This window comes from Neofelis nebulosa, chromosome 2, assembly GCF_028018385.1.
Source record: "Neofelis nebulosa isolate mNeoNeb1 chromosome 2, mNeoNeb1.pri, whole genome shotgun sequence".
NCBI classification, from domain to species: Eukaryota; Metazoa; Chordata; class Mammalia; order Carnivora; family Felidae; genus Neofelis; species Neofelis nebulosa.
In genome coordinates this window covers 181,234,036-181,259,318 of record NC_080783.1, presented here as the reverse complement: position 1 = coordinate 181,259,318, position 25,283 = coordinate 181,234,036, and the positions used below count along the sequence as shown (strand labels likewise).

Genomic DNA, 25,283 nt, shown 5'->3' with positions numbered 1-25,283 from the left:
TCTGCAAAGTAGCAGAAAACAAAGTCAACACAAAAATCAGTTGCATTTTTATATACAATTGACCCTTGAACAACATTAGTTTGAACTGAGTCGGTCTATTTATAAATGAATTTTTTACAGTACAGTACTGTCAGTATATTTTATCTTCCTTATTATATTCTTTTTATTAAGTAGGCTCCAGTTTGGGGGGAGTCAAAGTTATATGTGCATTTTCAACTGCATGGGGTCAGTGCTCCTAACTTCTATACTGTTCAAGGGTCAACTGCATTAGCAATGAACAATTTGAAAAAGAAATTACAAAACGATTTTTTTACAATAGTATCAAAATGAATAAAACACTTGGGAACTAACCAGGGAATGAAAGACTAGTACGGGAACTTTATAAACCATTGCTGAAAGAAATCAAAGAAGACATAAATAAATGGAAACATATCTCATGTTCCACTGGAACATGGAATGGAAGATTTTATATTGTTACAATGTCAAAATTATCCAAAGCAATCTGTAGGGTCAATGCAAACCCTATCAAAGTCCCAACTATGCTTTTTACAGAGATAGAAAAAGCCATTTTAAAATTCATATGGAGGGGTGCCTAAGTGGCTCATTGGTTAAGCATCTGACTCTTGATTTCAGCTCAGGTCATGGTCTCATGGCTGTGAGACCGAGCCCTATGTCAGGCTCAATGCTGGGTGTGGAGCCTGCTTAAGATTCTCTCTCTCCCATTCCCACTGCCCCTCCACCCAGCACATGCATGTGTGTGCCCGCGCTCTCTCTGTCTCTCTCTCTCTCTCAAAAAAAAAAAAAAAAGAAAAGAAAAGAAAAAAGATGTTAAAATTCATATGGAATCTCAAGAGACACCAAACAGCCAAAACAATCTTGAAAAAGAAGAACTAGGGAATTCATATTTCCTGATTTCAAAACTTACTACAAATCTACAAAAATTAAAACAGTGTGGTACTGGCATAAAAATAGACATATAGACCAATGGAGCAGAATAGAGATCCAAGAAATAAAGTCTTACATCTATGGTCAAACGATTTTTGACAAGGGTTCTTAGACCATTCAATGGGGGCAGGGTGGGGGAAGACAGTTTTTTCCAAGAAATGGTGCTGGGAAAAATGGATATATATATATAAGCAAAATTATGAAGTTGGACCTTTAGCAAACACCATAAAAAATCACTCAAAATGGATCAAAGATCTAAATTTAAGATCTAAAACAATAAAACTCTTGAAAGAAAACATGGGATAAAACTTCACAGCACTGGACTCAGAAACGGTATCTTAGCTATGACTAAGGTTATGCCCTTAGCTATGACTAAGGGCACAAAGAACAAAAGAAAAACTAGACAAACTGGACTTCATGAAAATTAAAGTTTTTGCATCAAAAGACACCATCAACAGCATAAAAAGGAAAACTACAGAATGGGAAAAAATATTTGCAAATCATACAGCCAATAAGGGATTAAGAAGAACATATAGAGAACTCCTGAAATTCCACACAAAAACAGAACAATCTGATTGAAAAATAGGGACAGGACTTGAATAGACATTTCTCCAAAGAAAATATAGGAATGGCCAATAGACACATGAAAAGATGCTCAGCATCACTGATCATTAGGGAAATACAAATCAAAGCTATGGTGAGATACCTCCTAACACTTATTAGGATAGCTACTGTCAGAAAAACAGAAAAAAGCATTGGCAATGATGTGGAGAAATTGGAACCCTTGTGCACAGCAATAACTGGAGAGTTATTGTTTAGTAGGTACAGAGTTTTGATTTTACAAGATGAAAAGAATTATGGGGATGGATGTTGGTGATGGCTGCAAAACAATGTGAATGTGTTTAATACCACTGACAGGTACAGTTAAAAATAGTTTAGATGGTAAATTTTCTGTTATGTGTATTTTAACATAATTAAAAAAAGAGTTATGGAGTTGGATTGTGGTGATTATTGCACAGCATTATGAATGTGCTTAATAACCACTGAACTGTATACTTAAAAAAATTGATTAAGATGGCAAATTGTGTGGGTATTTTATCACAATAAAAAAATTGGAAAAAATATTACCAAGAATCTAGATATGTTCTATTTGCAGTTTCCTAATGTGGAATGGCATTTTTCTCTACTATGCCTTCATCCAAGCTCTCCCTTCTGCTTGAGTCCTTGTCTCTGTCCTCCCCAGCTGCTCCTAGTCATCCAACAAAGCTCAAGTGTCAAGAAGACTTCTTAACCCTCCTAGGCCCAGTGTTCCTTAAACTTCAATGTGCATATAAATCTGAGGATCATGGTAAAATGTACATTCTCATTTACTCAGTTTTGGGTGGGGCCTAAGACTGCATTTCTAATAAGCCCCAGGTGAATCAGGTAGAGGTGATACATGGACCACATTTAAGTAGGAAGGCTTTAGACTAACAATTTCAAACTTTGATCTTAGGACCTCTATATGCTTTTAAAAATTATTGAGGACTTGGGGAGCCTGGGTGGCTCAGTTGGTTAAGCATCTGAATTTGGCTCAGGCCATGATCTCACAGTTGGTGGGTTTAAGCACCGTGTTGGGCTCTGTGCTGACAGCTCTGAGCCTGGAGCCTTCTTCAGATTCTGTATCTCCCTCTCTCTTTGCATCTCCCCCACTTACTTTTTTTTTTTTTTTTGGTCTCTCTCTCTCTCTCTCAAAAATAAATAAATAAATATTTAAAAAAATTATTGAGGACTTTAATGAGCTTTTGTTTATATAAATTATATCTATCAACATATCTCATGTTAGAAAATAAAACTAAGAAATATAATAAGTTTAATTCGTTTAAGGATAACAATATTAAGCCCCTTTTATGTTAGCATAAATAACATATTTTTATTTTTGCAATATCTGTTTGGGGTGCCTGGGTGGCTCAGTCAGTTGAACATCTGAGTCTTGACTTCAGCTCAGGTCATGATCCCAGATTCATGGAATAGAGCTCTGCATCTGTGCTGAACAGGGAGTGTGCTTAAGATTCTCCCTCTGTCTCCCTTTGCCCCTCTCCCCCACTTGTGAGTTCTTTCTCTCTAAAATAAAATATAATAATAATAAATAATAATATCAGGTTCCACTCTATTATAAATGGACAAATTCAGCAGGCTTAAAATCTGTAAGGACATAGTTGAACTCAATGACACCATCAATTAACTGGGTATAATGGATATCTATAGACTACCTTATCCAACAACAGCAGAATATACATTCTTCTCAGGTTCATATGAAACATTTACCAAGATAGACCACATTCTAGGCTATAAAATATGCCTTACCAAATTAAAGAAAATTTTTTTTACATTTGTTTATTTTTGAGAGACAGAGTAAGACAAAGTGAGAGTGGGGGAGGAACAGAGAGAGGGATACACAGAAATCTGAAGCAGGCTCCAGGCTCTGAGCTATCAGCACAGAGGGGGCTCAAACCCACAATCCATGAGATCATGACCTGAGCTGAAGTCAGACGCTTAACTGACTGAGCCATCCAGGTGCCCTGCCTTACCAAATTTAAGAGAATAGAAATCATACAATGTCTGCTCTAACCCACAACAGAATTAAACTAGAAATCAATAACAGAAAAATAGTTAGAAAAATCCCAAAATACTTATGTGATTAAACAACACAGTTCTAACTAACATATGTGTCACAGAAGAAATCTCATGAGAAATTAAACAGTATTTTGATACTTTTTTTTAAAGTTTATTTATTTATTTTGAGAGAGAGAGAAAGCATGAATTGGGGAGAGGCAGAGAGAGAGAATCCCAAGCAGGCTCCTCACTTCCAGTGCAAAACCCGATGCAGGACTCAAGCCCATGAAATGTCAGATCATGACCTGAGCTGAAGTCAAGAGTCATATGCTTAACCTACTGAGTCACCCAGGTGCCTTGACATTCATTTGAAGTAAATGAAAGAGGGAAATTTATAGCATTGAATGCCTATATTAGAAAAGAAGAAAAATCTAAAATCAGTCACCTAAGCTTCCATTTTAGGAAACTAGAAAAAGAAGAGCAAATTAAATCCAAAGTAAGCAGAAGAAAAGGAATCATAAAAATTAGAGGAAAAAAAATCAATGAAATTGAAAATAGGGAATTAATAGAGAAAATCAATGAGACCAAAAGCTGGTTCTTTGAAAAGATCAATAAAATCAACAAGACTAGCCAGACTAATTAAGTTAAAAAGGGAGAGGACACAAATTACTAACATCAGAAATGAAAGAAGGGACATCACTACAGATCCCATGGACATTAACAGAATATGAAAGGAACACAATAAACAACTCTGTGCCCACATATTTGATAGCATAGGTGAAAATGGACCAATTCCTTGAAAGACACAATCTGCCAAAATTCACACTAGAAGAAATAGACACCATGAATAAATCTATATCTATTAAATAAATTGAATCAACAATTAATAACTTTCCAAAACAAAAAGCACCAGGTCCAGATAGGTGCATTGGTGAAATCTTCCAAACATTTAAGAAAGAAATTATACTAATTCTCTACAGTTCCTTTCAGAACATAGAGCAGAGAGAAGAATCCTAACCTATTTTATAAGGCCAGAATTACCCTAATACCAAAACCAGACAAAGACATTACAAGAAAACTATTGACCAATATTTCTCATGAACATAGATGCAAAAAATCCTCAAAAAAGTTAGCAAATAGAATCTAACCATGTATGAAAAGAATTATATACCAGGTGAGATTTATTCCTGGTTTGCAAGGTTGGCTCAACAACTGAAAATCAATTAATGTAATTCAGCACATAAACAGGTTAATGAAAAATCACGGGATCATATCAATAGGTGCAGAAAAAGCATTTGACAAAATTCAACATCCATACATGATACTCTCAGTAAACTGGGAATACAGGGGAATTTCCTAAGCTTGATAAGACTATCTACAAAAAACCTACAGCTTCCATCATACTAAATGGTGAAAAACAAATCTCTCCACTAAAATAAGGAATAAGGCAAGGATGTCCCCTCAACACTACTTTTTAATATCATACTGGAAGTTCTAGCTAATTCAGTACGACAATAAAAAGAATCAAAGATATACAGACTGAGAAGAAAGAAATAAGTCTGAGTTTGTTCATAGATGACATGATTATTTGTGTAAAAAATCCAAAAGAATGAACAAAAAAACTCCTGGAACTAGTAAGCGATTATAGTAAGATTGCGGGATACAAGGTTAATATACAGAATTCAATTGCTTTCCTATATACCAGCAATGAACAAGTGGAATTCAAAAATCAAACTGAAATACCATTTACATTAGCAACTCCCCCAGATTAAATACTTATGTATAAAGGTACCAAAATATGTACAAAATCTATTTGAGGAAAACTACAAAATTCTGGTAAGTGAAATCAAATAAGAACTAAATAAATGGAAATATAGTCTATATTTATGAATAGGAAGACTCAATATTGTCACGATGTCAGGTTTTTCCAACTTGATATATAAATTTGATATAATCTCAAACAAAATCCCAACAAGTTTTTTTTGTGGATATCAACACCTGATTCTCCATTTTTATGGAGAGGCAAAAGACTCAGAATAACCAATAGATTATTGAAGAAGAAGAACAAAGTTGGAGGACTGATGCTACCCTACTTCAAGACTTACTACAAGGCTGTAGTAATCAAGACAGTGGTATGGTATTGACAAAAGAATGGACAAATAGATCAATAGAACAGAATAGAGAGCCCAGATAGTCCTATAGAAATATACTCAACTGATCTTTAACAAACGAGTAAATGCAAGCAATACAATGGAGAACAGATAGTCTTTTTAACAAAAGTACTAGAACAGCTACACACCCATATGCAAAAAAAATGGATCTAGACATAGACTTTACACCCTTCACAAAAGTTAACTCAAAATGATTCACATCTAAATGTAAAATGCAAATATATAAAACCCCTAGAAGATAGCACAGAAGAAAATCTAGATGACATTAGGTTTGCAATGACTTTTTAGATACAATGCATAGCACAATACATGAAAGAAAGAAGGATAAGCTGGACTTGGTTAAATTTAAAAATTTCTGCCATGTGAAAGCCAGTGTCAAGAGAATGAAAAGAGAAGCCACAGACTTGAAGAAAACATTGCAAAAGATACATCTGATAAAGGACTGTTCTCTAAAATATGTAAAGAACTCTTAAAACTCAACAACAAGAATATAAACAACCCTCTTTTAAAAAAATGGGCCAAACATTTTAACACAAATGTCACCAATTAAAATATACAGATGGCAAATAAGCATATGAAAGGAAAATTTCAGATATATGGAAATTCAACAAGTTACAACTATACACCTATTAGTATGGTCAAAACCCAGTATACTGACAACACCAAATTCTGGTGAAGATATGGAGCAACAGGAACTTTCATTCATTGGTAAAGGTGATGCAAAATGTTACAGCCACTTTGGAAGATAGTTTGGTACTTTCTTAGAAAACTAAACATATTCTTAACATACAATCCAGCAATTGCGCTCTTTGATATTTGCCAAAAATAATTGAAATCTTATGTCTACACAAAAATTTGCAAACAGACTTTTGTGGGAGTGTAAAATGGTACAGCTGCTGTGGAAAATAATGTGGCAGTTCAAAAAAAAAAAAAAAGAAAAAAGAAACATAGAATTACCATGTGATCCAGCAGTTCCACTTCTGGGTATATGACCAAAGAATTGAAATCAGGATCTCAAAGAGATTTTTGTACACCCATGTTCATAGCATCATGATTCATAACAGCTAAAACATCTATCCATCAATGGATGAATGAATAAGCAAAATGTGGTATATAAATACAATAGAATATTATTCAGCCTTAAAAAGGTAGGAAATTCTGCAAAATGATACAAGGATGAACCTTAAAGTCAGTCACAGAAGGTCAAATACTGTGAGATACTTAGTCAAAAGTCATACAGACAGAAAGTAGAATGGTAGTTGCCAGTGGCTGCAGAGAGAAGAGGATGGGAGTTATTGTTTAATGAGTAGTTTGATTTTGTAAGATGAATAACGATCTGAAGATGGATCTTGGTGATGGTTGCACAATATTATGAGTGTATTTAATTCCACTGAACTGTACACTTGAAAATGGTTAATGTGGTAAATTTTATGTTAAGTGTATTTTACCACAATGAAAAACTGGGAGGAAAAACCCTGTGCATGGATGTTTATAGCAGCTTTATTCATAACTGTCAAAACTTGGAAGCAACTAAGATGTCTTTCAGTGTAAACTATGGAACATTCAAAGAGTGGAATATTACTCAGTGCTAAAAAGAGATGGGTTATCAAGTCATGGACAGACATGAAAGAACCTTAATTGCATATTACTAAGTGAAAGGAGATAATTTGAAAAGGCTCCATGCTGTATGATTCCAACTATATGACATTTTGAAAAAGGTAAAACTATGGAGACAGTAAAGAATCAGTGATTTCCAGGGGCAAGAGAGGGATGAATAGGTAGAATACAGATTTTTAGGTCAGTGAAACTATTCATTATGATGTTATAATGATGGATACATATTATAAATTTGTCCAAACCCATAGAATGTACAACAGCAAGAGTAAACCCTAATATAAGCAAGGATTTTGTGTGTTAGTAATGGATCATTATAGGTTCATCAATCAAGGATTCTGTGTGTTAGTAATGTGTCATTGTATGTTCATCAGTTGTAACAAATGTACCACTCTGATGTGGGATGTTGATAATGGGGAAAAGTATGCACATGTAGGGGAAGGCTGCATATAGTAAATCTTTGTACCTTCTGTTCAATATTGATATGAATCTAAAACTTGTCTAAAAAATAAAATCTATTTTTAAAAAATCTAGCTCAATAGAAGATACCAGATTATCATATCTCCTTCTGCATTAGATCTCCTGCTGTCAGAGAAAACCAGAGCCAGACAGAAGTTAACATGGTGAAGGCAAATTTTATTCAGGAGCTGTTGCAATAGGGGAAGGGAGGCCTCACTATAGAACTGAATCCAATTCTGAATACAAAAAGGACAAGTGTGGATTTATGGGCAAGGAACAGGGTGGGATCAGTGGATGGAAAATTACTAAGAGGAAATATCAGGGATAAGGGGAATTCTAGTTAAACCTTCTTGATAGGATTTTTGCTGAAGGCAGGCTAAGTTTGTCAGATACAAGAATGGGGGGTTCTGGCTAAACTGACTTAGCTAGATTCTTGCTAAAACTGGAATAAGTGGGCCAAGGACAGAACCCATGTTTATGACCTTGAGGACTTTGGAGAAGCCTGACTAGAGTTAGGTCAAGGAGAGTCTTTGTCACTGTAATAGTCTTGGTTACTATTTTCAATTTTCAATTATGTTTTGTGATTAGGTCACACTCTGGTCTATAGGGCACTTTCCATGGGCTCCTTTCTAAAGCTGGGTTAGGAAGATCATTGATCAACTACTTCCTTACATGTGGATGCCAAAGGCTTCGAGATGTTTTCCCCCATTCCCTTGATTGTACAAACTGAGGAATACCAGGATGAAAAAAGTTGTAGTCTTTTCCCAAAATCTAACAAAGGCAACTGGTATATGATTCAAATCCTGGCTTTAGCCCTGAAGAGCCATGTGAAACCATGTTTCTATTCTTACAAAACAGGAACACCAATATACACCTTTCTGGGCTCTTACATATCTGGCTCAGCCTAATACATGTCAGTTATGACTATATATTTAAAATTGTGTTAAAATAATTATACACAATATAATACAATAATAGATCCTATCTATTTTCTATCATTATATGTGTTTCAACTAAGTGAAATCAGGGACAGCTACATGAAGAAAGTAGTTTTTATTGAGGGTCTTAAAAGGTACCTGGAGTCAACAGAAGGAAACAGCATGGCAAAAGGTCAGAGGTGGAGAAGCATAGTGAGAATTGAGGGCATAGCAAGTAGTGTGCAGATGGCTGGAGTGTAGGATGCCGGGTTGGAATTGGAGTCATAGGGGACATAAAAATGGGACCAAATGCTACAAGGCCTTAATGCCATGATAAATTTCTGAACCACAAGTCTATGAATGCTCTCTGGTCACATTTTTCATGGCAGTAGTGTGGAGGATGGATCGATGGTGCAGAAGCAAGGGCTTCATTAAGAAGCTATTTTGATAGTTCAGAGGAGACTAGGAAAATGGCAATGGTGGGTGGTGGGGTGAGAAGAGGCAAATGCTTGAAATTTTTCTTGCAAGGGATCCAATGATTTCACTTTTCAAGCTAGAGAAATAATGATTCGTGGGGATGTGTGAAAAGATTCTGATACAAATGTGGCAATAGGGATACCACAGGGATACCATATTTAGGTGGGAGCTATTAACAGGAAGCAAGGCAGGTCTTGAAGAAGAGAGAATGCAGAAAAAAGGTTATATTTAATATGGGATATGAGTACATTTAAGTAAGTAATTTTGTAGAACAGGGACTTCAAAGTTAGAGCACTCAGGCCCATACCAGTTTAACAGAGTCCTACCTCCAAGAATCCTTTCTGATCCTCACCCAAATGGTCTAATCACTCTCCTTAGGGCTCTCTAAAAACCTTTGGTTGGGGGAGGTAGAAGGACTCATCTGTTTGTCTTCCCAGGAGGACTCTGGGCTCCATTAGGGACAAGCCAGGTCTGATAAATCAGTTTCCCTAGTGCCTACACAGGGTCTGGTGAGGGTGGGGTGGGGGGAATCAGTAAATGGTGAATAAAAGAAAGGGAGTCAAGACCCACTTCTTGTCTTCTGGGAGCATTCTCATCTTTCTTGTTTCCTTCCTTTGCACACATTGCTTCTTGGGCTTTTTGTTCATTCAACCATGAAGAGGGCCTACTCTACCTTAGGCAATGTGCCAGGCCCTGCACAGAGGAGGGACAGATGATTCAGCTTGATCAGGCTGTGACAGGGAAAGGCTTAGGGACTGAGAGCACAGAGAAGGCGACTAACCCAGACTGAAGGGTTAGGCAAAACAAAGTTGAGTTTAGGAAGGACAAGTGGAAATAATGGTTAGCCTGACGGGAGGTAGAAGGTCAGGAGTGAGGGAGAAATGATAGGTCAGGGAAATAATATGGGTAAAGGCCTCAGCCAGTGGAAACAGTCTTCTAAGTTTTTATTTAGACAGCCTGGAGTTTAGAGTATTTGAGCGGACAATGCTCAATGAGATTGGGGAAGTAGTCAGATTTGTAAACCATTTAAGAATAGTCATAGCACTCACAACAGTTTCACGAAGCCATTGAAGGTTTTAAATGAATGACATGATCGAATTTATACTCTTAAAAAATTATCCAATTGTGAAAATAGTGGATTGGTTCACTAGTGAGCTTGGACTTTATTCTGAAGGGATAAAGGGGAAAAAGCCATTTAACATTTTAACCATGGGAGTGACACATTCAGATAAGGGTTTATAAATAGATCACTTGGCAGAAGGAGGTGAGAAGACTGTCAAAACAGTGCACAGGTAAGAACTGAGACGAGCGGGGAGGGAGAAGTGGATGTGGGGAGACATGGGAGACTGGCGGGAGGTTTCTGAGTCAGGTTTCAGGCCAACTGTCAGAGAAGCAGAAACTGACGCAGCCCAGAGAACAGCTGAGGGAGGCGGGGAGGGGGGCGCGGCCGCGCAGCGGGAGCCGCCCACGGCTCCCGGCGCCGGGGGCGGGATCAGAGCACGCACGGCGGCATGACGCAGGACCGCAGCTGGCCTCGTTCTGGGCGCCGCCGCCGCTTTGAGGCGGAGTAGGATGAGGCCCGCGGCCGCGGCTCCGGCGTCGGCAGGGGCAGCAGCAGCTGAGGCAGCAGCTGAGGCAGCCGAGACGGCCGCGCCCCCCCCCTCCTGACCTGGATTAGGCCCAGCAGCTCCGTGGCCGCCGCCGCCCCGCGGGGGGGCGGGGTGGGGAAGTGCTTCGTCTCCCCGCCCCCCCCCCCCCCCCCATTGCCGCCTCGCAGGAGGCAACCGCCGCGACCCCAGCGGAGCCCGCGGCCCAGCCTTGAGCCCCCACTCCCGGGGGCTGGCATGAGCGGCCCTTCGGCGGCACCGGGGGGCGGGGGAGCCGCCGCCGCCTGAGCCCCGGCCTGCCGTCCGACCCCACCTCGCTGACCGAGGCTGACCGCGGAGCGTGCGAACGACCCCGCCACTGCTTTCTTCCTCCCCTAGATCACACATCTTAGCTCCGGAAGATGGGGAACTGCCTCAAATCCCCCACGTCGGATGACATCTCCCTGCTTCACGAGTCTCAGTCCGACCGGGCTAGTTTTGGCGAGGGAACGGAGCCGGATCAGGAGCCGCCGCCGCCATATCAGGTAGGGGAGGGTGTGTGTTGGGGAGGAGGGGGTGCGTGGAGTAGAGGCAGCTCCGGGCAGAGATTGAGGGGACTTCGGGTCTGTCACTGCTCCTGGTCTTGGCAACGCCTGGCTTGAGGGGCGTCGACCCTCTTAGGCCAGGATCTGAGGGTGACTACTCCCTACTCCCAGTTGGGGGGGATCCTTCACCTCCCCTCAGGTACGGTGTGGGGATGGTACTCTCTGTCCTTGAGTTCTGGGATCCGAGTATGTGATCCCCTTGGCCAGTGACTGGCGGTTCGCTTGTGAATTTGGGAATGCCATTCTCCTTTTATGTTTAAATCGTGGAGTCTGAGCTGTGAGGTTTGGGGATGATTTCCTCATCGCAGCGCCAGCTGGACTATGTGTTCTGGATAGGTGGTTGCCCCCCACCCCATTTATATTATGTTGTATGTTCATCCTCTCCTCCCTCCTCTTTCCCCTGTGTGTTTGTTAATTGGATCTGGTAGGTGTTCATTTCTCCTACAAGAGAAAAGATCTTAAAGTGGTTTTATTCCCAGCAACGTTAAGAGTTACTTGTTTATATATACGTATTTTTAATCCCTCCTCCTTTTGCTCCACCCCTATGACACACCTTGTAAACGCGCTGGTTCAATAAAACTTGATTATCTTGAACTTTGGAAACCTCTAAACTTGACTTAAATGCCTTCTGTTAATCCCTTTGTGTCCAAGTCTTGCTCCTGAATGGTTTCATTGCTTTTTGTAGAGCAATCAGCAGTCCCATCTGTTTACACAATTAATGAAAAGCTAAGACCTCTTGAACTCAAAATAGATATGTAGATGTTATAGTCCATAATATATATAAAAACCTTTCCTCTACTTTTCACTTTTAAATGAAATTGTTAAAAACTTTTTTTCCAGAGGGCCTTGGATAGTTAAGTGGCTTAATTTTTTTTCTTGAAGGAGATTTAGTTTTCTAACTGGGCAGTCTCCTTTGTTGTTTCATGTGGTGACATCATTATCTAGTGTTGTTCTTTTTTCATTCCTGTGTAAACCAGTGTCTCATCACACCAGAAAAACCTGATCACATATGCTGGTTTTCCAAATAAAACCCACAGGGGCCTTTCATATACACCAGTAAAGTCCAGTCTTAAAATTGTGACTTATCTGTCACTTTTCTGTATTCCAGGCCTACCAAATACACCATCCTGTTCACCTCTCTCTCTGCCTTTGCTCCTGTTGCTCCCTTTGCTAGGATCCCTTCCCCCAAGGTCGGCCAGGTGAACATCTAATCCTCTTTAAGGACTCAGCTCTCCTGTTACCTCTGTCCAGTCTCTGCATTCCCCTCCCTTCCTCTGTGAATCCATCACTCCCTTGTTTCCCTCTTTCAGACCCCCTATTCCATAAGCAGCACATACAACACTTGGGTGTTAATATCCTTGTTTAGTACATGAATGTTTCATCCTAAAGGCATTTCCCTCCTTACCTAGTGTAAATTGCATGCAGGTGGGGACCCTGCATCTGTTATTTCCCCAGCATCTGGTTCATAATACTCAGTAGTTTGAGGTAAGTGAAGACTATAAGCCCTTGAGAACAAGGACTGTGTCCTCGATGCTTTGTGAAATTACTGGCACTTAAGAAGCACTTATGTTGAATGAATTAACGAATTTGAATTCAGTACTGTGTGTTTTATAAGTTCATACACCTGTTTCTTCCAAACATTGTCACAGGGAAGTCTTAATCTTTGTGATTCTTTAAAGATTTCACTCCTCATTTCCCTCAAATACTATAGGACAGTATGCTTATTTCAGTCTCATGAGCAAATTTTTTTGAGGTATGATTTTTATTTCAAAATCTCTTTCCATGGTCCCTAATCCCTTTCCAGACAAATTTACTGTCTTGACTTAACTGCCCTTTTTCTCATCCTTATCATAATACAGTGTTATGGATAACTTCTGTGGAATTTATGGGAATTGTATTTGCCTTTTCCAGGAGGAATAGATGATAATGAGAAGTTTTTTGGTGTCATGAAGGAACATTTTTTGAAACATGTTATTTGTGACTGGGAATTTTTGTGGTTGCCCTTTCCTGAAGTGAATGACGCACATACTGATAAGCCAGTTTGGTATCAATTGAAAGAAAATAATTTCTTTAAAAGATGGGAGCATAAAAAAAACTTGTAGAAAAAACTTTTTCCCCCTCCCAAAGGAAATAAGATTTTTAGTAATGATTTATTTAGATGATCTAAGAAACACAAGTCCAAGGGCAATGATTTATATATTCAGTAGACAGAAGTAACATTTTTTTCTTCAAAAATAGTATATAATTAACAGAGCTACAGGAGTTATCAGCTTATTTCTTTAAAGAATAGTCTCAGGGACACCTGGGTGGCTCAGCTGGTTAAGTGTCCAGACTCTTAATTTCAGCTCAGGTCACCTCATGGTTTATGGGATCAAGCCCCACCTTGGACTCTGCACTGAAAGTGCAGAGCCTACTTGGGATTCTCTCTCTGCCCCTTGGGCGTGACCTCTCTCTCTCTCTCAAAATAAACATTAAAAAAAAGGTCTTAGCTGCAGTAGGATTTTTTAAAATTCAGAAAGGCAATAGCTGGTTGTAAGGGAACACACTTAGTATTTTTCTGTAGTTGGTAGTTTAAGAGATGTCCTTTGTGTTTGTAGTGCATGAGATTCATGTATGCCAAGAACTTTATATACTAAACTTCTCAGTTCCACTTATTTCCTATTAGCAGTATCTGATTTATTTTATTTATGTTTAAAAAGTAAATACTATACCATTATGATAAGTTTATAGGAAGTACCTGTTTCTTTCCTGGATTTGTTTAGTATCCTCCTAACTGGTCTCCCTGCATTCACCTTTGTCTTCCCTATAGTCTGTTCTTAACCCAGCAGCCAGAGTGATTCTGGTAAAACAGATCTTGTCACTCAGCTCAACCTTCTGTGGATCACCATTTCATTCACAGTAAAAGCCAAATTCCGTAGTGTCCCATAAACCCTACATAATCTTTATACCCCCACATATATCTCTTGACGCCTCTCTTACTATTCCTCCCCTGCTGGCTTCTCTTTTACCTTCTCTGGCCTGCTTGTTTCTAGGATACTCCAAGACGTGTGTATTCCTTGGTTGTTTTTATGCCTGGAGTACTCTTCCCCAGGTATTACTGTGGCTGACTCCCTCACTTCCTTCAAGTCTTTACTTAAATGACACCTTCATAAACCCTCTCTGAACACCTTAAGTTAAAATTACAACCTACCCCAACACCCTGGAATTCTCCCTTACCCTGTTCTATTTTTTTCCCCATAGTGTTTATCACTCTCTAACACACTGTCTTAACTATGTGTATTGCTCATTATCTGTCTTCTCCCACTAGGGCTAAGCTTCTTAAGGAAAGTAACAGTAACTGGCATACATTAGGCCCTCAATTATTGGTTGAATGAGTGGATTTTTTTTTTAATTTATTCATTTTTTGAGAGATAGAGCGTGAGTGGGGGAGGGGCAGAGAGAGAGGGAGACACAGAATCCAAAGCAAACTCCAGGTTGTGAACTGACAGCACAGAGCCCAACGCAAGGCTTGAACTCAATGAGATCAGTCGGCTTAACCTACTGAACCACCCAGGCGCCCAGAATGGATTTGTTTTAAATGAATTAATATATTTTGAGGCCAATGCAGTTTAATGTCTTGTAGGAATTATGCATATTCCTAGTGCCTTCATTCTTTTATTATGGATCATTTTCAAGCAATCCTAAAAATAAAATTTCAGTAATATTAAATATAGGAATTGGTTTAAAATAATTATAAAATTATTTAGGGGTTTTTTTCACTGTATTCTATAACAAAATGTTTTTTTATGAGAAACTATTTGAATTCTTGTCCTTAAAGAAATGGGAGGGAAGAAGTTAGAGCTTTTCTTGAATTATAAGGTAAAAACAAAGAAATTGGGCACACCCTATACCCTCTCCTTCCTGAATCTTTAAAAAGAATACAAAGGAAATCTGCCAATCAAAGACAGTCTTAGAACGGTTGTGAGAGGGAAGATAAATCATGAAAGGCTGGAGTATGAAGGTCCATAAGAGGAAAGGTCAGCTGGTAGCCCAATACTGAAAGGTATAGATGAACAGGTTTAAGACCTCCCTCCATTTATCATATGATAATTCAGGAGTAGTACTTTGTTAAAAAGCTTAATATTCATAGAGCAACAACAAAAGCTGCTTTACAGTATTTCTATCTTAATACTGTGTATGTATTTATATAAATATAAAGATTGGTACATCAGTTTTGCAGTGGTTAGTTTGGGATTTACTGATCTCATCATCCTGTTGTATACTTTAATTCATTTGGGATTTTAATATCAGAAGAAAATACATTATTGTTAATACAGCAGTGAGTGCAATTGTAGCTCTGAATTTGGAGTCAGATGGATCGGAGTTCCAAGCCTGATTGTCACTTACGTGTAAAATAAGTTAACAGATTATATTGTGTTTTAAGGAACTTCTTTCATGAATAACAACATTTTGGATATTTCATTTTTTTTTAATATTTATTTTTGAGAGAGAGAGAGTGAGCGAGTCTGAGTGGGGGAGGGGCAGACAGAGGGAGACACAGAATCCAAAGCAAGCTCCAGGCTCTGAACTGTCAGCACAGAGCCTGATATGGGGCTCCAACCCATGAACTATGAGATCATGACATGAGCTGAAATCGGACACTCAACCGACTGAGCCACCCAGGTGCCCCAACATTTTGGATATTTCAAATTGTGACTGAATAAAGCTTTCTTCAAGGTACTTAAAAAAAAAACAAAAGGCTTAGATTTGTTTGGAACTCATTAAAAGTAACCCATCTCCTTTAAAAATCTAGAATATAATAAAATACTGCATTTTTAAGTATTAAAATTAATACCTTGTAATAATACCTGTAATAAAATTAATACCTTGTTTTTCTGATAACAATATGAAGTTAAATTTAGGTATTTGAAGATTTTTTTGTGTATTACATTTTCTCTGACTCTGGTAGAAATTACCTCAATCTGTATTTCACACATCTTCATCTTATTATTTAAGTTAAAAAAAAATTACTTTGTGTGATATTTTATCCCTCCCCTCTTAAAGTTTTCTTTTCCTTAAAGTGCAGATCAGTTCCAATCTCTTTGACAAAGCCTTCCCTGACCATTTTTGTTTGTAGTATTTTTGTTCATAATATTTATCTGGAAATCATGTATTGCTTGATTAGTTCTTAGTGCTTTAACAATGATTATTTTTCCAAATTAGTTACTTTAAAAATGAGAATGATGTGTTAAGATTTTAAAAATTTCTCAGTGGAGTGGAATGGCATTCTACACATTGTAGATACCTAGTGCCTAACTTAGAACTGTGCCTTTTCCCTTTTATACTGTCAGCATCATGATTGAAGTCCTCTAATGGTCTCCTCTCTTCCCCATTCATTTCATTCTTCAATGCTTGATAAACCTATCTAGATCAGATCCCTTTCCTCTTAATCCATAATGATTCTTCATGACTTACTACTGAAGATCTCTGTATTAGCAATCAAAGTCATGATCTGGCTCCTAACATACTTTTCCAGCTTTTTGTGTTCTTGTATACAACTTCTACTTGAGTCAGCCTGAAAAGTTTGCTATATTCTGTGTATGCGTTCTGCTTTCTTGCTGTCGCTCTTCGGTTCCCATTGCCCAGAATTCTCTTCCTTAATTGTTCCTGGTATAAATTCTAGTTTTCAGGGTCCAGCTCAAATGCCATGAATCCTTTTCTGATTTCCCCAATTTGAATAACATCTTACTCTGAACTCTTTTAGTACTTTACCACTATTAGGACACTTTACCCTTCCTATTTGATTTTATTCATAACAGTGTCATACCTCTTCTGTGAGACTACAACTCTGATTCATCTTTGCATTCCTAGAGCTGTGCTTTTCACATAGCAGGCACTCAAATACTTGAATAAATGTGAAAATCAGTTACTGGATTTTTCTGTTAAGTGGGAAGTTTTATGGTTGTTTGCTTCTATATGAATTGTTCCAGAATCCTGTGCCTTTGGCCTTTGTACTTTAAAGGATTCTGCTGTTTGTGTCTACCACATTATCTGTTTGATCTGTATACATTTTTGTTCTGTCACTTCTAATTTATAGAGTATATGAACTTTTTCATTTGAGATTGGTTTGTGTTCTGGTGGTTTAGCTTGCCTTGGTTTGTTTTTTTTGTTTTGTTTTGTTTTTAAAGATACTGCTTATTTGTTACCATTGTTGCAAGCGTTTTATTTATTTGTTTATGCCTGAAACCCATTCTGGGTGTTCTTTAATTAAGGCTGATTCTTTGCCATTAAGAACGTACCTACCTTTAAGAGTAGGACAGTTTACATGTCACAGTTCAATTCTAGAGCTAATTATAGGGTAACTTGAGAAGATAGGGGTAATGAGTTACTTATCCATAAGATCTGAGAAGTTGACTTCCTTAAAATACTGAGTTAATACTTTCTAGAAACATCCATATTTTGTAAAATTTCAATTTATTAAAATCTTAGTATAATACTTTAGGTAGAATGAGAGTCTTCTTTTTAAAGATCTTAATTTTATTTGGCTTCTAAATAGAAAAAGTGTCACAGAATGACTAGTATAAGTTCTCCCTTCAACTTGTGCCACTTTTTCTCTTTTGTCTTCTGTCTTTACTATGTCTTAGCCAAGTTAAATTCTGTAAATGAGGAGAGGAATGAAAGGAAGATAATTGTAAATACAATTAGAATTAGATGTTATATTTGTCATCTTGCCTCCAGCCATTTCTGAATATAATTATCTTCTGTGTATAACCTTCCTTCAAGCAAAGAGTTAGGGATGATCTTTTTCTGTCCTGTATTCAAATAGGCTATTAAATAGGCTGTAACAAATTTTTAGAAGTTGATTCCTTTCCAGTAACTTTTAATACTGAATATAACAAATATTTATGATAGTTAACATGCTCAGAATTCAGGATCTTTGCAATTGGTATATAAATGAAGTGGTAGAGATAATAAAGACTAAGAGTGGAAATATGAGTGAAAGAGAAGGCAAAACTGGCTAATAGCTAAAGTGTGTGTTTTTAATGGCAAAAGAGATTGCTACATGCAATTGAAAAGTAAAGTGATAACGGAGAACTAAATATATTCTGCTCTTGGATAATCTGGCTGACCTTTTGATTCTGATATTCAACTTGGCTTTATGATATGTTCCTTTTGAGTCTTAGAGTTCCTTATTTTAACTGATCAGGAATACTTTGAGTTCAATTTAATATGAATGCATATATACGTATCTTTTAATTAAATAGCCAACATGGAGTGTGCTCCCAGAGGCCAGTTGAGTAATTATCTTGTTACTTAACCCAGAGAGCATATCTTAAAGTAACTAAGGGATATGAAATTGTGGGAACGAAGAAAGCAATCCTGCAGATATATTTGTTTCTAAATTTATTAAAACTTTTCTGAATTCTTACAAAACTGAATGGTTTTAAAAAGAGTGAAACTTGTATAACTGGCCCAGCTAGCTAAAATTACATGTAATGGGGGCCCATGGGTGTCTCAGTCGGTTAAGTGACTTTGGCTTAGGTCATGATCTCGTGGTTCGAGAGTTTGAGCTCTGTGTGGGGCTCTGTGCTAACAGCTCAGAGCCTGGAGCCTGCTTTGGATTCTGTCTCCCTCTCTACCCCTCCCCCACTGGTACTCTGTCTCTCTCTCTCTCTCTCTCTCTCTCTCTCTCTCTCTCTCTCTCAAAAATAAACATTAAAAACATTTCTTTTAATTCCATGTAATTTTGTATAAAAATTTCTTTAAAAATTTTTTTTTATTTTTGGAGTGGGAGCAGAGAGGGAGGCTCCATGCTGTAAGCACGGGGCTCAAACTCACAAACCATGACCTCATGACCTGAGCTGAAATCAAAAGTTGATGCTTAACCAATTGAACCACCCAGGCACCCCAACAATTTAATTCTTATATTTGTGGGGGGAAAACCATTTTATCATAAACTGAGTAAGTAAGGCTTTAAAGATAAAAACCAGGACACTCCATAACAGTCTTTTTTTTTTTTTTTTTTTATCAGTCAGCAAGTTTATGTTACGCCCAAGGGGAAAGGAAAATGAGCCCTTTACCCCTAAGGAGCTACCATTTTATTTTAGTTAAGGGGATGAGATTAATGGATGTACAGGAAGCATTTGTTAGTCTGATGAAACAGTATATACTGAATGAAGTATTAAATTGATGTAGACTTTGGAAGTTGGGGGATCAATTTTGTGATACAGCAGTGAATCACAAATTTACTTTTTAGCTTCTGAAGATTTCAGGTGAAGTCTTACATGAACATTGGTGTAAGAAATGGAATAAAAACAAAAGAGTTGCCCTGAATAAAATATGAGTGGGGGATCTTGGAGCCAAAAGAGTAATCAGTAGGTGGTGAACATGAATTTAGAGAGAGTTGTATAATTGTGTTACATTAAAGTAATAATATACGTGTGTAAATAAATTTTTTTATTTATTATGTACACTGAAGAGTATATCTTTAACAGTATATAACTAATAGTATCTTAAGCATATAGCCCGGTGAATTTTTGCATGTTATAACCACCGCCAAGATACATAGCCTGTTTCTAACCCGAGAAGTCTCCCTCATACCTCCTCCAACAGTCAATATCCCTTTGCCAAAGACAACCACTATTTTTTTAAGTTTATTTATTTTGAGAGAGTTATCTTTAACATAACTAATAGTATCTTAAACTGTATAGTCCAGTGAACTTCTACATGTTATAACCACCATCAAGATATATAGCCTGTTTCTAATCCCAAAAGATTATACTCATATTTCCTCCAACAGTCAGTACCCCTTTGCCAAAGATAACTGCTATTTTTTCTTTTAAAGCTTATTTATTTTGAGGCAGTGTATGAGCAGGGGAGAGGCAGAGAATGGGAATGAGAATCCCAAGCAAACCCTGCAGTGTCAGCACAGAGCCTGATGCGGGGCTCCAACTCATGAACTGTGAGATCATGACCTGAGCCAAAATTAAGAGTTAGATGCTTAACCAACTGAGCCACCCAGGCGCCTGATAGCTGCTGTTCTGACCTTATCACCATATTCGTTTTGCCTAGTTTTGAACTTAAATAAAATAATAGTTCATTCAACATTCAATATATGAATAACATAAAATTCATTTATGTTATTTATGTAGCAGTAGTTTATAATTTTCAATGCTGTATTCAGCTGTATAAATCTACATTTTTTCAATCCATTCTATTGATGTATATTTGGGTTCTGTTAGCTTTTGACTATATAAATCTGCTGTGAACATTCTTTTTATGTACATAATGTACATACTATTTTATTTTGGGTATATAGTCTTTCCCACAGCATTTCATTACAGAATTTTTAAAAAATAAAGAAGTTGACAGAATTGTTTGAACACGCATATTCCTATGACTTAGATTCTGTGCATTTTGCTATTTGTTTTAACGCATATCCATCTCACCTATCAATCCATCTTATTTGTCGATGCATTTCAAAATAAATCGATAAGTAGTTTTCCAAAGTGGCTTATCAATTTACACTCCTATCAGCTATGTATGAGAGTTCTGTTTGCTCTACATCCTTACCAGCACCTGGTAGTATCAGTCTGTTTTATTTTAGACATTTTGTTAAGTGTGTAGAAGTCTTTTCATTGTGGTTTTAACTTGCATTTCCCCAGTGAGAAATGCATACCAATATGCTTACTAGTATGTGGTCTTTTTCGCTGGCCTTTTTCACTTAGCATAGTTTTCAGGATTCATCTGTGTTGTAGCATGTATTAGGACTTCATTCCTTTTTATTGTGAAATATTCCATTGTATGAATCTACCACATTTTGTTTAGCCATTGTTCAATTAATGAACATTTGGGTTTCCACTTCTTGGCTGTTAGAACACTGCTATGGACATTTGTGTAAAAGTTTAAAAAAAATTTTTTAACATTTATTCGTTTTTGAAAGGCAGAGAGAGACAGAGTGCAGATGGGGGGAGGGGCAGACAGAGAGGGAGATACAGAAACAGAAGCAGGATCCAGGCTCCGAGCTATCAGCACAGAGCCTAATGCAGGGCTCAAACTCACGGACCGCGAGATCATGACCTGAGCCGAAGTCAGCCACTTACCCGACTGAGCCACCCAGGCGCCCCTGTGTAAAAGTTTTAAATAAATGTGTTTTCATTTCTCCTCTTTATACACCTGTTAGTGGAATTGCTGTGTCATGATTCCATGTTTAACCTTTTCAGGAACTACCAGACCATTTCCAAAGTACTTTTACCATTTTATATTCCCACCAGCCGTGCACAAGAGTTCCAATTTTTGCACATAGTTGCCAAAGCGTATTGTCTGCTTTTATTGTAGCCATCTTAGTGGCTATAAAGGGGTATCTCATTGTGGTTTTGATTGCATTTCCCTGAAGGCTAATAATGTTGAGCATGTTGGGGTACTTGGGTGGCCCAGTTGGTTGAGTGTCCAGCTTGATTTCTGCTCACATCGGTGAGATTGAGCCCTGCATTGGGCTTTGCACAGGGCATGAAGTCTGCTTAAGATTCTCTGTCTCCCTTTGCCCCTCTTCCCTGCTTGTACACTCACTCTCTCTAGAAAAAAAAAAAAAATGTTGAGCATCTTTTTATGTGCTTGTTGGCATTTGTATATCTTCTTTGGAGAAGTATTCAAATTCTTTGGCTATTTTCATTCTTTAATTTTATTATTTTTTTTGGAAAGAATGCAAGTGGGGGAGAGGGAGCAAGGAGGGGGAGAGAGAGAGAATATCTTAAGTGGGGCTTGATCCCACCACCCTGGGACCATGACCCAAGCTGAAATCAAGAGCCAGATGCTCCACCAACTGAGCCATCCAGGCACACCCCCTTTGCCTATTTTTAATCAGGTTGTCTTTATTATTGAGTTGCTTGCAAGAGTTTTTTATATATTCCAGTCCCTTGTAAGATATATGATTTGCAAAAAAGTTTTCTACCATTTTGTTGGTTTTTTCACTTTCTCAGTGGTGTTATTTGAAGCACAAAAGTTAATAATTTTTTTGAAGTCCAATTTATTTTTTCTTTTGCCATTTGAATTTTTGATGTTGTGTCTAAGAAGTTTGGCCGAACCAACAGTCAAAAAGATTTACTCTTTTGTTATATTTTCAGTTCTCACATTTTAGGTATAGATTCATTTTGAGTTAATTTTTCTGAATGGAAGGACCAAATTTATTCTTTTGCAAGTGACTGTCCTGTTACAGCACCATTTGTTGAAAAGAGTATTCATCCCCTGTTGTCTTGTCATTCCTGCCTCTAATCAATCGTCATAAATACAGGGGTTTATTTCTGGACTCTTCAGTTATGTTCCATTGATTTTTATATCTATCCTTAGTGCTAATACTACACTAACTGTAATATGTTTTGAATTCAGAAGTGTGAATTTTCCAACTTTATTCTTATCATTCAACATTGTTTTGGCTATTCTTAGTCCCTTTTAATTCCATATGAATTTTAGGATCAGCTGTCAATTTCTGTAAAGAAGCCAGCTGGGATTTTGATAGGGCCACTTGAACTTTTTTTTAAGTGAATGTACACTGAAACATAATTTTCATCCAAAGTCCATAGTTTATATTAAAGTTCACTCTTTGTGTACATTGAGTTTGAACAAGGGTATAATGACATAGATCCACCATTAGAGCATCATTCATAACAGTTTCCCTACCTAAAAAAATCCTCTAGACTTCACCTATTCATCCCTCCCTCCTTCTGATCCCTGACATCTACTGAGCCTTTTACTTTCACCATAGTTTTGCCTTTTCTAGGATGTCATATAGTTAGAATCATAGAGGATGGGGCCTTTCCAGATTGTCTTCTTTCATTTAGTAATATAAAATTAAAATTCCTCCATGTCTATCCATGGCTTAAGAACTCATTTCTTTTTAGCACTGAATGGTATTCTGTTTTCTTGATGTACCACAGTTTATCCTTTTACCTACTAAAGGACATCTTGATTACTTCCAAATAGTACTTATGAATGAATACAGCTGCTATGAACATCCACATGTACATTTTTGGGTGGACATAAGTTTTCAACTCCTTTAGGTAAATACCATGGAACACAGTTGCTAGATTGTATGTGGTTAAGAGTATGTTTGTTTTTGTAGGAAACTGCCAAACTGTCTTATAGTGGCTGTGCCACATTGTATTCCCACCAGCAGTGAGTGAGATTTTCTGTTGCTCCACATTTGATACTGTCAGTGTTTTGGATTTTACCATTCTAATAGGTTTTGTTTGTTTTAATTTGCAATTCTCAGTGCTTCTCAGTGTCATCCCCTTTACCCTTAGGTGGGACAGGATGGCAAGAGGAAGATGAGGTTGGATACTTCCCTTCCTCCATGTGGTAGGCTAGAACCAGTTGGATTTGAGTATTTCCATTTGATCAGATAGGTTAGGCTCTGATAAAACTTTCGCAGGTTGACTCTGGCAAAAGTTTCTCCAGAGTGCAGGCCGTGTTAAGAATAATGCTCTGGTGTATATCAGAAGATCTTTTCCCTCCCCCTATTAGATGCATGAGGGGATTTTTCTCTGATATTTACTGTGGACCTGGTAGAGCTCTTGAAGATAAAGAGGTGGGGGCACCCCTGGAGTTTCTAACTAAGACTTGGGCACGCTAAACCTCTAGCAGTCTGTCAGTTACAATTCAAGTTTTCCTACCCTAGCACTGGTCTGCTTATGGATTTCTGCTCTGGTAAGTTTTGATTTTCTGTATACACTTGTCTGTCTCTCTAATTTTTGGGTCAGCAGTTTTCCCTGTGACCTCACTTCTCTGACAGATACAAGAAGAGTTGTTGGTTTTTCAGTTTGTTCAGTTTCTTTTGTTAGGATGGAGTGGTAGTTTGTAAGCACCTTACATGCCAGACCAGAAACTAGAAATTCTTAATTTCCATGATAATTCTATAAAAGTGAATATTATCCCATCTTACAGATAAAGAAACAGCTTTAGCAGTAGAGCCAGGCATCTATGAGATAGGAATTTTATTTTTTTTTATTTTTTATTAAAAAATTTTTTTTAACGTGTATTCATTTTTGAGAGTGACACAGAGCTTGAGTGGGGAGGGGCAGAGCGAGAGGGAGACAAAGCATCTGAAACAGGCTCCAGGCTCCAAACTGTCAGCAGAGAGCCCAACGTGGGGCTCGAACCCATGAACCATGAGATCATTACCTGAGCTGACGTCAGGCGCTTAACCGATTGAGCCACCCAGGCACCCTGAGATGGGAATTTTAGACAGTAGAAGTAATTGTACATCATGACAAAGGAAAATAGATGTAATATGCCAGATTTGGCTCAAAGGCCATGGGAACATGGGAGTCCGTTTCCAGTAGAGTTAACCTGTCAGGAGAATGGGATATTGGAATGAAGTGGCTTTCACAAGGATAATTGAAGTAATAGGGTTCCTTTAAAATGGAGTGGGTCTTCTAAAAATATTTCATAAAGGTAGGTTTCATATAGCACAACAATGTTCTGCTAAATTGACAAAAATACCCCTGTGCTTAACATCTGTTTTGTCATTTGAGGATAAGCAGCCCTGCCAGCTCAGTGTAATATTGAAGGTAGCAGTGTGTGTTTTGGTGTTTCTGTGTCTTTTCTGTCAGTGATTCTCCTTTCTAACTTTTCTCAACCACATCAATATAAGAAATGGCATATTCATCACTGGTTGATATTAAGGCACCAGGTCCTGTCTATTAATTAATGCTAATTGCAGCATAGTGTGGATGTGTTTTATTTAGTGTTACCTTCTTGTCTCATGTGTCCTGGTTTCTTCTTTTTCATTGTGATATTTTTTAAATGTGGAAGTAGTAGAATTAAGGGAGCTAAGAGGGCTCTGAAGCCATAGGAACTAATAAGTAGTCAGTTCAGGGTAATAGTAATAGAGGAGCAAGGAGGTCCAGAAAACAAGTCTAAAAAAGAAATGAGTGGGGC

The 25,283-nt window shown here is 37.8% G+C and overlaps 1 protein-coding gene across 1 annotated transcript in view; it reads left to right on the top strand.

The window, feature by feature from the left end:
* The first annotated feature begins 10,873 nt into the window (after nt 1-10,873).
* RNF11 (ring finger protein 11) overlaps nt 10,874-25,283 on the top strand; it is a 39,319-nt gene continuing 24,909 nt past the window's right edge. The window contains exon 1 of the mRNA XM_058717414.1: nt 10,874-11,309. Within this exon, the coding sequence (XP_058573397.1) occupies nt 11,187-11,309 (123 nt within the window). The 5' untranslated portion in view covers nt 10,874-11,186. The remainder of the gene's footprint in view (nt 11,310-25,283) is intronic.